Raw genomic sequence first — 15,226 nt, 5'->3', positions numbered from 1 at the left:
AAGTAGATTAAAGTTGTAATCATGGATCTTTGAGGATCACAAATAACAATGCATGCCATGAGAGTTACATGATTTATACAAATTAACCCCAGGAATTAGATTATCTCTGACTACTTCTTTAAATAAAAGATAGATGTTCTGACATTATTATACACTAAATTAATTAGAATTAATACCTATTAAGAATACCACAAATTTCATAATATAAATGGACCCATATCATTATGCTAAGTGATATAAGTCAGAGAAAGATAAATGGAAGTATGATTTCACTTATATGTGGAATCTAAAAAACAAAACAAATGAACAAACAAAATAGAAACAGACTCATAAATACAGAAAACCGGTGGTTGCCATAAAGGAGGCAGGTGGGGGGATGGACAACATAGGTGAAGGAGGTAAAGAGGTATAAACTTCCAATTACAAAATAAATAAGTCGAGGGGAAGAAAAGTACAGCATAGAAAATATACCATAAATGATATAAAGATACAAAAATAGAAATTAAAAGAAACTAATACTATGCTTATCACATCTTTTTTTCCCCCAATGATACACAAATACAGGAATACAGGTATAAAAAAAAAACTTCAGAGAGGAGAAACTGTCAGGGCTTGGTGACTGATGAGTGAGAGATAGGTAAGAGAAATCGCTAAGTCCCAAGGTTTTATTTTCACTGTCTGGGTGAATGGTGCTTCTGCCCAAAAGGAGAAAGGAATTATAAGGCGGGGACTGTGTACTCAGTTAAGTTTGAGCTTATATGCTTGTAGAGCTTCCATCTAGGAATGTTCATCAGGTTATTGGAAACCTGAACTGGACATTAGATTTGGGGTCATGAGCATGTAGGAAGGAGCCAGTCACAACCATGAGAAAAGGTAAGATCATCCAGGGAGATTATGCAGCATGAAAAGAGAAGCATCAGGGAATAGAACCTGGGAAACACCAAAATATAGAGGACTAGTGGAAGAAAAAATGTAAATTCTATGACTAGAACAAATGAGAAAACAGAGGTAGACGTAAAGCCAGGACATTGTCAAGGAAACCATGGGAATAGGAGGCTTGAAGGGTGTGAAGGGTAATTGATGCTGGTAAATGCAGTAAAAGAGCTTCTAAGGTCAGAAAAGAGACTATGGGACTCGACAAACATTACTGTGACCTTAACAAGACAGTGTTAGTGGAGTGACAGGAACCTACACGGGGGGGAAATAGGATGGAAATTGAGGAGGTGCCAAGGGACAACCAAGGTAACATGGATCAAGGCCAGATTCTGATGGCTTCTAGCTAAGGAATTGTGACTCTCTCATGTGGACTATTAAGGACGTGGCTAAGATTTCTGCAGAGGGAAATGACATTATCAGATGAATTTGGAAATCATCTTTTACTTGTCATTTTTTTAAATCATATTTTATCATATTTTATCATATTTTATCATATTTACTTTTATCAGATGAAGAGTCATCTCTTAAGTGGCATAAGGAAGGATTGAAATGGGTAGGTATTAGAAACACAAAAACGATTTAGGAGGTGTAGAAGAAACAAAAATGACACTTCTGCCTCGCTCCCAGTATCACTAAGTACTTCACATATTAAAGTCAGAAGGAACAAAATATTTTGTACCTTGAGAAAAACCAAAAAATCACAGAATTACACTGTTTCTGACCTCTAAAACATAAAACCTTGTATATGTCTCTGAAATCTGAACTTAACAAAACAATTTTTAACCATGTTATGTCTGAAGTTTATTATGACCTCTGGAAGTAGGAAGGGCAGGTAGGGAAAGCTGCTATTCCCACTAAGAAGAGCACAATACCATGTGACCTTAGGAATATGTGTTTTGTTCTGTTTAGAATTGGTGCTTCTAAAGTCTGACTCCCTCCCTGTATCTATTGTAATTAAGCGTTGCTTTCCTTTCCTAATTTTTTTCTCCCCAGGGTCACAGAGCAAGTAATGTGATCAAGGACTGGAATTCAGGCAATGCAAGTTCAGAACCATCTCTCTTACACTGAGTCTGTCGTCTCTTGATTTGTCCTTCTTCCTCTCCCTTCAGTGTGTGTGTTTCTTGTGTATGAATCTGTTTCTTCCAGAATGTGTTTAGTTTTTGCCTGAGTGTCATCTTAACCCAGACTGCCTCCAGCATAGGGTTTTCTTATACACAAGACTTGACCAATAAGCATTAGTGAAAACAAGTAAAAGCAGTATGGGCCAAAGGTATTTATGTAGAGGTGGAGTATACAGGACATGTGCTTGGTTACCTTGAGGTGACAGTTTATCAAAACATCCAACTGCCTTGTGCACGTTTGATTGAGGTGTGTAGCAGATAACATCATAAAGATGATGATTACTTTGAAGATTCATAGTATTTTGCTTATAATCAATATACGGAGAGCAGTAAAAACTTTCCCAGAGCATTTCACATGTATTCATCTTAGAGAACTGACAGAAACATTTTGCTTTTTGATTAGAATTTAACTGAGATGATTTCTGGGGTAATATGGGAGGTAGCTAGCCGCACATGATTTATCCCTCTAAATCTCCTATGGAAATATCCCTTCCCCAAAATTAAAAAAAGGACTGAAAGTTATAGCAGCATTTGAAATTAGGAGTACCAATCAAAGATTTCCTAGCATCTGAGATTTTACCTAACTTCAGGGCAGCTGGCTAGATTGAGAATATTCAGTGACTGACTAGTATCTAAACTCCTAAAATATTAACCTGCCAAGAGAGGAAATGGATGGCTATTTCTAGGAACCATACATGGTGTGCCATTACATCCAAGACCTAGGGCCTAGACAGATGGCCACCAAAGCTGTCAGTCACTCCCCTACAATGGTAATGGCTTCCTGAGGCGGTGAAGCTGCCTCCTGTTTCCTACACCTTCTCACTCTATATCCATTAAAGAGTATACAGCTCCCAAGATTGCAATGCAGCTTGTGCAACAGGGAACAGGCAATAGGACTTTAAGTTAGTTAGAAGAAAGCGCTTGAAGAACACTGGGAACAGTACACTCTGGGGATTATATATAATCTTTTATGCTCTGCTTCTAGTGAGACAAGAATTCACAGGTTGTTTACATTGTCCAGGAAAAAAAAAAAGATCTCTTGCACTTAAAGAACCTATCAAGAGGAACAGGTGAACCCCCAGTCTAAAAGACAGCTGCATTTGAATAGTCATGTCAAAGAGTAGAAGCTTTTTAGGGGCTTGCCTTCCAGTTTAAGATCTCAGGTAAATGCTGACAACACCAAGTGGTCAACAAATGCTGATTCAAAGGAACCCTGTAAGTTGCCAAGCAAACAGGATACAAACATCATTGTATATTATATCAACATATACACATGCATGCATGTGCATGCACACACATATATACAGCAAAAACAATAAAAAAATGTGTCAGGAAATAACCTAAGCATACTGAAACTATGGACAAGAGCAGGGCCAGAGTGAACAAAGCAGTTTCAGATGTGAAACGTGGCCTCCCAGCCTCCACACACCACAAAACCCTGTCAGAGATTTAGCAGTCCCACCAAGGTGGGACGAGCACAACACTCATGTGGATTTAGCCTGCCTACACCTTTCCTGTTCCTTGCTGCTGTTTGCGTGGCCCCAGCCAGCTGCCAACCTGGGAAACTCCCAGACTGCAACCATCTACTTCTAGCCACCCCATTATCATAGCCCTGGCTATCACCCATCTGGGATACACCCAGACAGTTTCCTGTGACCCCAGTTGCCCCGCCAGAGAAGGCCCAGCTCATTGCCCACCTGGGAGCTCCCCAGACTGTGCTTCTTTGACACCAAACACCCTGCCAGCTTGGCCCCAGCTGGCATCCAGACAGGAGACCCTTCAACCAAGAATACTCTACCTGGCAAGGTTATCATTCAGAACTGAAGGAGAAAAAGAGCATGTCACATAAACACAGGTTAAAGGAGTTCACCACCACTAAATCACCCTCATAAGAAATGGTAAAGGAATTTCTTTAAAAGGAAAAAGAAAGGTCATAACTAGAAGAAAATCGTGAAAAGAAGATATTTCACTGGTAGAAGCAAAGAGATAGCAAAAGTAGTAGACCAATCACTTAAAAGGTAGTATGAGGGTTAAAAGATAAAAGTAGTAAAACCAACTACTTCTGAAAATTAATTAAGTAAATCATTAAATAAATGATGTTAAAGAAGACATCATATACATAAAATGTGGAGGAGGAAACATTAAAAATGTAGTGCTATCAGAAAAATCCAATTTAAAAATGGATTAAGAGGAACTGAATAAACATTTTTCCAAGAAGACATACAGATGGTCAACAGACACATGAAAAAATGCTCATCATTCATAAAATTAAAAATAGGAATACCACATGACCCAGCAATTCCACTTCTGGGAATTTACCCAAAGAAAACAAAATCACTAATCCAAAACAATATAATGTTCTCCTAAGTTTATTGCAGCATTATTTACCATAGCTAAATATGGAAACCACCTAAGTGTCCACTGATAGATGAATAAAGATGATTTGGTACATATGTACAATGGAATATTACTCAGCCATAAAAAGAATAAAATCTTGCCATTTACAACAACATGGGTGGACCTAGAGGGTGTTATGATAAGTGAAATAAATCAGACAGAGAAAGACAAATAACCTATGGTTTCACTAATATGTGGAATCTAAAAAACAAAATGAACAAATAAACAAAACTGAAATAGATTCTTAAACACAGGTAACAGACTGATGGTTACCTTGGGGAGGGAGTAATGGGTGAAATAGGTGAAAGAGAAAAAAATTAGTGTGACTGTTTGGTGTCTTGATCAGGGTCATGGTTACATGAGTGTATACCTATATAAAAGTCATCAAGCTACAGGCTAAGATTTGGCCATGTTATTGTATGTGCCTCAATAGATTTTTTTTTTTAAGCATGGTAAAGGATTTCTAAATTAGGTAGAAGGTTGAACGACCATCATGGTCTCCAGTTCGTTTCTGTGATACTATTGTTACAGTAGCACACATTGCGCTCTCGGAAGCTACATCACTGACACAGACGTAGCTATGGTACAAAGAGAGATCCTGGAGTTAGGAGTTCCAAGTTCCGGTCTTGAATTACTTGCTTACTGCCTTTCAGATGTAATCTTGGAGAAGTCATAATCTCTCTTGAGGTAGTGTCATCCACCTCCCAGGTTCTTTGGAGGAGGGAATAAGATTATACAGAAGAGAGTTTTGTAAACTCCACACTAGGGCTCCTGAGCGGGAGCACAAATGGACTTTAACTACCATGCAGGAAGCAGAGCAAATTGAGAAACAGGAGTGGACTGAAGTCAAGACCTGTATTCTTTCCACAAATCAGCTGCATGACTGACATGTCAGAAGCTCAATTTCTCTGGCTTTCAGAGTCCTTTCAAACAAGTGGAATTTCTGTTCCATGGGGAAAGTTGGTAACAAACTTCAAAAAGATGATGCTTAAGCTGCCAATAATGAAGTAGTTACTGGCAATGTTTTCAGCTGGAGCAACGCTACAAGATTATCAACCACTGATTTTATAAATATTATTGGTAAAATATTGGGAAGTATTTCAAATAGCACTTATGGACTAAGCTCACTTACTAATGTTTTGTAGACATCATGATGGAAAATAATAAGACAATCATCTGATTCACTGGTCTTTTCATGGACAATTGTCCCTAATCACACCAACCTTGTGGTTTTCAAGGGATGGAAATGACTTTAAAATTTAAGAGATTTGAACATAGATTATTTTTTAATGATAATAAGAACACTATGATTAGAAAGACACATGATTCTTAGATCCTTAGAAGAGATTACAGAGAAACAAAACAAGATGAATGGAAAGACTGAGTTCTTGATACTAGAAATTCAGGAAAACAATATTTATCACACTTACTCCCTAAAATTCAGATTAGCATTCATTAGCATGTTATAAGCAAATATTTTATTCATCATTGTCACTAAAGAGGGCTTATATATCTAAGGATCACTTTTCCTTTGGTCAAAAGCATCATAGCTTTTCATATATGCTATGTACTTCTTGAGCTCAGTTATGGAGTTTTGAAGACAAGGGCAGTGGTGTGGGCCAGGAAAGGAATGAAATGGATGGATGGAAGTTGGAGGATGGAATGATGGAAATTGGAGAGCAAGGATGGGCCCTTCAGTCTTCCCATCAGCTCTCTCTGACATCTCTCCTCATCTGTGCCTGGATTTGTTCCCTCCACATCTGCTCTTTGAGAGCCTACACGTAGGTGCTATTATACTGTCTTGTTATTTTTTGTCTATTTTACAGTCTTGTTATATTTTTTTCCTTGTCCCCCTAAATTAGGAGCTCCCTGGGGGCAAGAGCTATCTTTTACTGCTAAATTCCCAATTCCCTGTCTAAGTTCTCATACTTAGACACTCAGAAAAAGTCTACTGAATAAATGAGTCACAACTTCTGGAATAAGGGCTCCATGAGGGACTGGATCTTGACGTCTTGTTCACTGATGTATCTTCAGTAGCTACCAAACTTCCTGGCACATAGCAGGCACTCAATACATATTTCTTAAAGAAATGAACAAACGATTCAATTAAGCAACATTCTCCTTAGAAAGCAAGTTCATGGCTCAAGCAGCTAAAATAGACTAGTGGCTTTAAGGTAGAATGTTTTAAATCCCCACTGTTCTGGTTTAAACATGAATTAGAATAAGAAGGCAATGCCAAAGTACAGACTGTTTGCTAAATACACCAAGGTAAAAAAAAATGATGTTAATGCTTTTCTTTTCTTTGGTATTACAGAGGCATGACCATAGTCTAACAGAATCTCAGATCTTGTGAGATACTTTGGGTCCCATTTTATAATAAATGAAATACTCCCTAAAAATCAGTTAAAATCTTTTTGCTTGGCAGAAATCACCTGCAGAGGACAATTTAGTTTTTGATGATGACATTAAATGTCCTGCATGTGTTCAGGGGTGAAGAGTTGGTCACAATATTTTTAAGAACATACATATTTGTATAAATAGATGAAAAGCATCAAGAACTCCCCAAATTCCCATGATGGAAACAGGCTTCATGCCCAAACACCTGATGCAAAATATGTGGAATAGTGGATTCTTTCAAAAAACAAATAGACTCTTCATTTTTACTGTCATAAATGGGGAAATTGCTTTTATTTTAGATGGATGGTTACATTTACCTTGTAGGAACAAATACTCCAAGTAGTTTATCACTCGCTTGTCCAAACAGGAAAATTGTAATCCCTTCTTTCCCTGTCATGAATGCTCCAAAACAGAGGATATATTTTTGCACAACAAATAGGGCTAATAAATTGTGCCCTCATAGAAAATGTTCTGTGATAAAAGGAGAGAGCGTACAGTAAGCAGGAGGTACCCCGGAGGACTGGGGATTTCAGTATTAATGTTCAGGTTATCTACCAGCAAAATAGATTCACCTCCTTATGATGAGAAATACACAAGAGGAAAATTTAATAATGTACAACCAGACTCTCTGACTTAATACACACTTTCCCTTTACTTCTGCTCCAAATCCATCTTCAAAGAAATGGGAGCATGCTTAAAAGAAACCTATCCATCTCTAATACGAGAGGAAGATTATGAAGTTACCTGGGGATTTGGCTAAGCGTAGGGGACTTTATCATAAGAAACTTCAGTTTGATTTCTTTTTCTGAACAAGTGGTGTCTAGGAAAGTCCACAAGAATCAAGCAGCTTTGTCCTTTCCCAAAGCTGTAGGGGTCCTCACCCACAGCAGGACGTCTGCTTCCTTGAGGATGAGTTCCCCAATTTTGTATTTTTAAAAATTAAGAGAAAATACTTCTGGGGTAAGCTTGACATGTCTAGTTCTATGTTTTATTGTTAATGGTTGGTTGGTGGGTTTCCTGGTTATGTTTTTGGACTCCCTGGAGGAAGATTTCAAAGTAACAGAAAAATACTGATTCAATAGGCAACTGGTTAAAATTCAAAGATGTGGCTGCTTTTGCTTGCTTTTGGCAACTAAAAATTTCTGACATGAAGAGATGTGCTAGGAGAATTTGATAATAAATATAATTCGATAACTTCTGCTTCTGATTTTTTCAGTTGCAAATTTGTATTGAGTTTCTATCATGCAACTAGAACTCCTTATAAAGCAATAATGAAAGATGATTCCTCTCTTTAAGATTTCAATTTGTAAATCTTTGAAAATAGTTTGAGTGCCCTTTAAGTGACTCCCTTCTATTATCTCTAATTTTTAGAGATAGTTACACATATAATCATAATATTAACATACTGATATTTTTCTACAAAAAACAATTTTCAACAATTAAAAATCACCAATGAAGAGTAAATGAAGAGATCATATCTATGTTGGTAGTAAATTTTGTATGAGTTATCAGACTGTTGAATAACAGGTATTTATTTTTATTTCAGTGACATGGCATATTTTATACTGTCAAAGCCAAAATTTCAGTAGACAAAGTTAAATAGGCAAGGAAAATGTTATTCAAGGCTATGCAATAGGTAATTCAGTCTGAATTCAAGTTCACTAAAATAAACATTGGGAATGTTCTTAAGAACCGAGACAGAGGAGAGAGGAGATAGTTTCTAAGAGCTGAGGTGGAGGGAATCCTAGCTGTCAGTGTTTGCTAACTGGCCTTACCTGAAGGAAAAATACACTTTCTCCCATCCTCATGACAGGAGGTAGTATTACAGTTTGGAGCAAGACACCTACCCTTACACAAAGACTGGGGGAGATAGGGGTCTATCTTCCTGGATGATTATACTTGAAAGGGATGCCTACCAGGTCCCTGACAAGGCTAGTTCTGGGTTATCGAACTGGCAAGATGCTTTTAGAAAATTTACATTTTCAAAGGGGCAGATAAATAATTTGCTTTTATAAGTTTTCTAAAGTAAATGGTCTAAGGAAAGGGAGGTCAGGGGCCTCTGGGTTTAGGTCTTCTGGACTCTGAAAGGGCCACCATCAGAGGGAAGTCAGGGGCCAGAGGCAGAAAGTAGCCTGTCTAATGCTTTGTCAAGCTGAGGAAAATAGTAAGGCCATCTAGGTTGGTACACATCTCCCTCACTTACCTGCACTTCGCTTTATTGTGCTTTGCAGACATTATGTTTACAAACGAGAAGGTTTGTGGCAACCCTTTGTCAAGAAAGTCTATAGGTAACATTTTTCTAACAGCATTAGCTCACCTCGTGTCTCTGTCACATTTTGGAAATTTTCACAATATTTCAAACATTTTCATTATTATTATATTTGTTGTGGTGACCTGTGATCAGTGATGACAACTCCCTGAAGGCTCAGGTGATAGTTAGCGTTTTTTAGCAATGAAACATTTTTAAATTAAAGTATGTACATTACCTTTTTAGACATAATGCTACTGCAGACTTAACAGACTACAGTATTGTGTCAACATAACTTTTATATGCAGTGGGAAACCAAAAAAATTCATTTGGTTTGCTTTATTCTTTATTTGCTTTCCTAAAGTGGTCTGGAACCAAACCTGCAGTGTCTCTGAGGTGTGCCTGTACTTAATGCTAAAACAAGCATTTAATAAATAAAAATATCAATATCGAATTAGTTGTATAATGAGAAGTAGAAACAATTTACCGCATTTTGTTACCACCAAAGTGTGTTTGTTGGTTTACCACAAACAGAGAAGGCATCTTTTTTCTTGTGAGTGTCTGCCTTCCTTTCCCTCTTCAGACCAGCATGTGGCAGCCCAAGGACCTCAGCCAAACCCAGTCCCTGTATCTTTTGTTTTTAAAATGAAGTTTTATCAGAACATGGATATGCCCATTTGTTTACCTAGTATCTACAGCTGGTTTTACACTAGGAGTGCAAAGTTGAGAAGTTAAGCGGTTGTGACAAAGAGTATAGGACCCACAAAGCTGCAAATATTTCCTATCTGGCCCTGTACACTCACAAATATGTGCTGATCCCTGCTTTACACTACCTTCTAGTATGAGCAAGGGCTCTGTCAAAACTGAGTCTTATAACTGTGATAGGACTCAATTCACTTGCAGGTCACTTGATACCAAATAAGTATCCAAAAACAATTTTTTTCTTGTTACTGTTTACTTAAGCTAAAATGTAAGGGAATAAAATGGAGGGATGACTCTCTTCTTTTAAACTATTGTACAGTTACTATTTTTCTACTGAGAATTTAAGAAACATGGAAACAAAAAAATATGACATCAGCTCACAGAGATATTTTGCAATCCATTTAAGTTCATCTTTTTTTTACTGAGATTCTTTTCAGAAGCCGTGATTTTTGTTTGGTTTTGTTTTTCTCAGCATAGCTCTCTTTTGACAGAACAGTTCATTGATTTTAGACTGTTAATCATGGTTTAATTTTTAATCGTACTCAAATTTTATATTAGGTGTTCTGCTAAATTATTTTAGCCATTGACATGGGACAGAGCAGATGGCAAAGTCATGGACTCCCTTGTGGGTGTCCAACTACAAAACAGGTTGCCTCAAAAGGAGCAAACTTCCTATTACTGGACATGAACAGGCAGAGGGATGCCGACCGCCAGTCAGGGATGCAGACGCAGAGTTTCCTGATTTGGAGGGAGGTTAAATTGGGTGACCTCTAAGTTCCTTTTCACGTTTAAAAATCCACAAGTCTTTATTATTTAGCATTAGGACATCCTACACACTGAAAAAAGCACACATACTTTCTCTATTAGACATTTTAAAGAATTCATCCTTACATATGATGTTCTAGAATTATGACTGGTGATTAAATGCTATGAGTAGTAAACTTGAAGAAGAGCATTGATTTTGGTCCCACCCATATCCATTATTAATATGTTGAAAATGACTATCTGGGCCAGCATCTATTTGGTTCACATGAAAATAAGATGTGCTCATTAATATGAAAAAACATTCATGTAATATATTTTCATAAATAGTTTGCATATTATAATATGGTATATATCTGAACAAAATGCACTTACAAACTTAAGCAAGGTTTCAAAAGGTACAGTATGGGCAAGTAAAAGCCCAATTCTAAATCTTCACTGAAATAACCCAGTAAGGACTATGTCTCTGTGGGTCACTTCTATAGTACCACATTTACTGTAGTGGTTGGGTACTCAGTAAATCTTGGTTTTACTGAATTAGCAGCATTGATGTAGAAGAAGGAAGGCATAGTTTAATGTTAGGGTCAAGACACTGTAATTGCTCTAGGTGTGCTGACACTAATACACTGTGTAACCTTGGATAATGCCCTTCAGTCATCAGAGATCCAATCATAATTTAGTTTTCTCAGTTATCAAATAAGGCATTGATTCTCAGACTTTACAGGGTATGAGAATCACTTGGGGGGCTTATTAAAGCACAGATTACAGGGCCCCATCCTGAGTTTTTGATTCAGTAGGTCTGGAGTAGCATGGAGAATTTGCATTTCTAAATTCTTAGATGCAGCTAATGCTGTTAGGAAGGGACCACACTTTGAGAACAAAATTAGGATTGCAAAGGTGGTGGTAGCGAATTACCAAATCTTAATACTTGATAGCTGTAAGAGAAAGAGTAGCCAGCATCAAACTGGCACATTAGAATGTAATTATCTTTAATCAAAATTTCATTTATATGACAGGGGAGATTAATGGTTTTCTTTTTTTTTTCTTTATATTTCAACAGAGATTTTTGAACATGCAAATGGTCTTAGTACTTACGTCATAGCTTGGTAAATGGATTCAATCCCATAACGCATGGCAAATTCATCAACTATTTCTTGGGAAGCGTCATCAAAGAAAACCTTCCAGGCTTCATCTCCTTTGACCTCTGGGATTTTCACTCCACCATTAAATTTCACTTCAGTCAAGTAATGGAATAGATTCTGAAAGTAAGTTATTTTCAGTTGTTCAGTAATTCCTCAGAATAGGCCAAAAATATTTAACTGTAACTTTAAGTAACTTATATTTGCATTGTAATCTGTAAGTAATAGGAATCTCTTGGATTTTTATTCTAACTCACCACATCTTTATGCAAATTCTGATTTTATTTCTGCCTTGGTCTATACAGAATCAATGATTCAAAAGTTTTATACATCCCAAATCATTTTAGAAGGAAGTAGAAGTTTTTACACATAAACACTTATATGCGCTAGGACATATTTTGCATTCATGGGTTCCGAGTAAATTATAGAGCCTTGGATAAACAATATGATTTTAACCATGTTAATACATTTAGGTATATAAATGATATATACATTATCATTTGTCTACAAAGTGGTAGGAGTCAGGGCAGTGAATTGAGGTTGAAAATGAATGTTTGAGAATTTTCTAATGAAAAAAATCAGTACATACTATTCCTTTTTGCCTGTAACAAGTTAAGGAACTACTGCATAGATGTAACCCAGGTCACTGAAAGACTCCTCGGATTTCAGTCCTTTTGGTTTCTTGGACCAGCAGAAAAGGCTCTTGAAAAGGCAAAGCATAATGCTGTTCCTCTATCTCAGATCTTCTCTGCTGACCTTTAAGGCCGGAGTTGGCTCCCCATTCTGCCAGTTCAAGGGATTTCTTTTTATTGGTCTGAAAACTGAACAACCTTTCTTAAAGGAATATCATTGGCTGATGGTAGTCAGGAAATTAAGCCAGATCTTATCCTAATTACTGTGTAATGTGTTAATGATTTAGATACTGTTGCCCATTCCTTCTTTAGTAAAATAGAGGTGCAAGTAATTACATATATTAATTTTCATAAATATATGTAGGGCAAATAATATGCAAAGGGCAGTTCTTCTCTATCTTTTTCTGTCTTAGGAAGGTACTTTCTCTTTACCTAGTTGAGCATGGGGAAAGTACACTCTTCAGCTTCACCTCATATTTTTCGATACATGAGGCAAGTGTTATTTATGTCAGAGAAAGGCTCTGGAGACAGCTCGAAGCTCTCAGATGTAAAGCATTCAATATAAGCCCAAAGATTATTTGCTTATCTACATTGAGGCATAAAAGGGAGCTCATGAATCGGTCCTCTGGATTCAAATGGGGTGGTCACTACCTCTCTCTAGGCCAACCAGGCTTTTAGTGGGTATATCCTCTTTTAGTGATGTGTGGGTAACTACCAGATACATTCTGATACTCCATACCCAGGTATGTTTGTGGGAAGGGTAGTTAAAATGGATGAGGGTTCAATATGTATGAAGACCTTTGCTGTACCAATGATTCATAAGAAGAAAATCTTCAAAAGAAAACACTGCTTGTTATATTGGCTCCCAAAGCCATTGATACAACATCAACAATTTTATAGTTCTAAGTTACAAGCAATACTAATTAAATCTTCAATAAAATCCGAGCACTAACTCAGACTTCTCAAACACAATCGTTTGGATCCTCTCCTGCATTACTAAGGTATTAGATGTTAAACGCTTCCAAATATTTGTCATGATTCATTTCTTTAGTGAATGTATTTTAACATTCATCTTCCTCCTTGGAAGAATGGTAATTTAATCAGTTCTACTTGTTCATTATCATTTTATTGCTTGTTAATTCCTGCTATGAGCTTGTTCTAAACTCATTAGAGGGCATCCACCCTCTCCTCAGGAAGCAAGGCATAGGCTCTATGATGCCCCGGCACAGCGCATGCTAAAGTGCAGAATAAGAGCTCCAGGAACAACTCAAAACACCTAATGCAATTATACTTTTTAGCCCAATATTTCTCTGTATGATCCATAAGGCCAATTTCTTTATTAGGTTATTTTAAATGCAATTCAATTTGCTTACCTCATGTAAACATGTATATTGTATATGATATGGAGCAACCTTCTCCTCCCCTTTTATTTCCACATTGATTTTCAATCGAATGGCCCCCGATACAGCTGACTTATCTGTCCGTTTCTCTAATGAAGCAAAAAAAAATAACTGACAGTCATTTTTGACAATTCTGTATTTCTTATACAAATTCTCAAAAGCTTAAAATAGGCTTACATTGCTAAAAGCCATCTTTCTAGATCAGGTTTGGTTAACTAACAAGAATGGTCTGCTAAATACAATGAAAAATAATGTGCCTATTGTGTCATTGTGATCAACAAACTGTATTACAGATTCTCCAAACAGAGAAGATTAATCAGAAGACCCTGCCATTCTGACAGAAATCTTAATCAGTTTATACAACAAAATTAATTATTTGAGCAATTAAAAGCAAGATAACATAAAGATACAATTAACCAGTATTTTATCTAAAAATGAAATTCTCTTTCTGTACTTGAAAAGATGAGCCAAAGCTTTAACAAAGAAAGTCTGTTGTTTTGTCAGTGATCCAAAGACTAGGAGTCTACAGTCTGTGTTTACTTATGAGTGTTGGATTAATTGTTTATTTGAATGTAATCAACATGTAGTTAATTCAGTCAAATAGGAAGAGAGAGAGAGAGAGAGAGAGAGAGAGAGTGTGTGTGTGTGTGTGTGTGTGTGTGTGTGTGTGTTTGCTATGGACTGATCAGTAACTTTAAGAGAAATGAAAGCAGTCACAAAATTCCTAGCATGCATGTAGGTAGGGGACCTATGTTTGACAGGCACTTCAGAGATGAAATAGAAAGAGGCAAGTTGATGCATTTCACAAATCAAATGTAAGAAGGTAGAGTGACACAAAGTCAGTAGTAAAGACTTCCTTAATTGACTCTCTTTCTAAGCTTAACTGTATTTTTAAACATTTAAGATAAAGTTAAATCATGAAGTCTACTTTTTTTTTCTTGCAGAATATCTGCTGACTTTTCATTGCTAATTCTTTATTTATTTATTTATTTATTTTTTTATTTTTTTATTGAAGGGTAGTTGACAACAGCATTGCATTACATTAGTTTCAGGTGTACAACACAGTGATTCAACATTTATATACATGATAATTCTAGGTACCAGGTATCACCATACCAAGTTGTTACAATATTTTGACTATATTCCTTATGCTATACATTACATCCCGGTTACTTATTTATTTTACAATTGGAAGTGTGTTTATATATATATATATATATATATATATATATATATATATATATATATATATATATTTTTTTTTGTGAGGGCATCTCTCATATTTATTGATCAAATAGTTGTTAACCACAATAAATTTCTGTATAGGGGGGTCAATACTCAATGCACAATCATTAATCCACCCCAAGCCTAATTTTTGTCAGTCTCCAATCTTCTGATGCATAACGAACAAATTCTTACATGGAGTACAAATTCTTACATAGTGAATAAGTTACATGGTGAACAGTGCAAGGGCAGTCATCACAGAAGCTTT

The 15,226-nt window shown here is 36.5% G+C and overlaps 1 protein-coding gene across 1 annotated transcript in view; it reads right to left on the bottom strand.

The window, feature by feature from the left end:
- The window catches only part of UNC13C (unc-13 homolog C), a 591,739-nt gene that overhangs the window by 256,935 nt on the left and 319,578 nt on the right, over positions 1-15,226 (bottom strand). Inside the window, exons 11-12 of the mRNA XM_057488818.1 lie at positions 13,708-13,823; positions 11,659-11,822 (exon numbers count right to left, since the gene is read on the bottom strand). Coding sequence (XP_057344801.1) covers positions 11,659-11,822; positions 13,708-13,823 — 280 coding nt within the window. The remainder of the gene's footprint in view (positions 1-11,658; positions 11,823-13,707; positions 13,824-15,226) is intronic.

The sequence above is a fragment of the Manis pentadactyla genome, chromosome 11 (genome assembly GCF_030020395.1).
Source record: "Manis pentadactyla isolate mManPen7 chromosome 11, mManPen7.hap1, whole genome shotgun sequence".
NCBI lineage: Eukaryota > Metazoa > Chordata > Mammalia > Pholidota > Manidae > Manis > Manis pentadactyla.
Note: the sequence above shows the minus strand (reverse complement) of the source record. Positions and strands in the feature narration are given on the sequence as shown.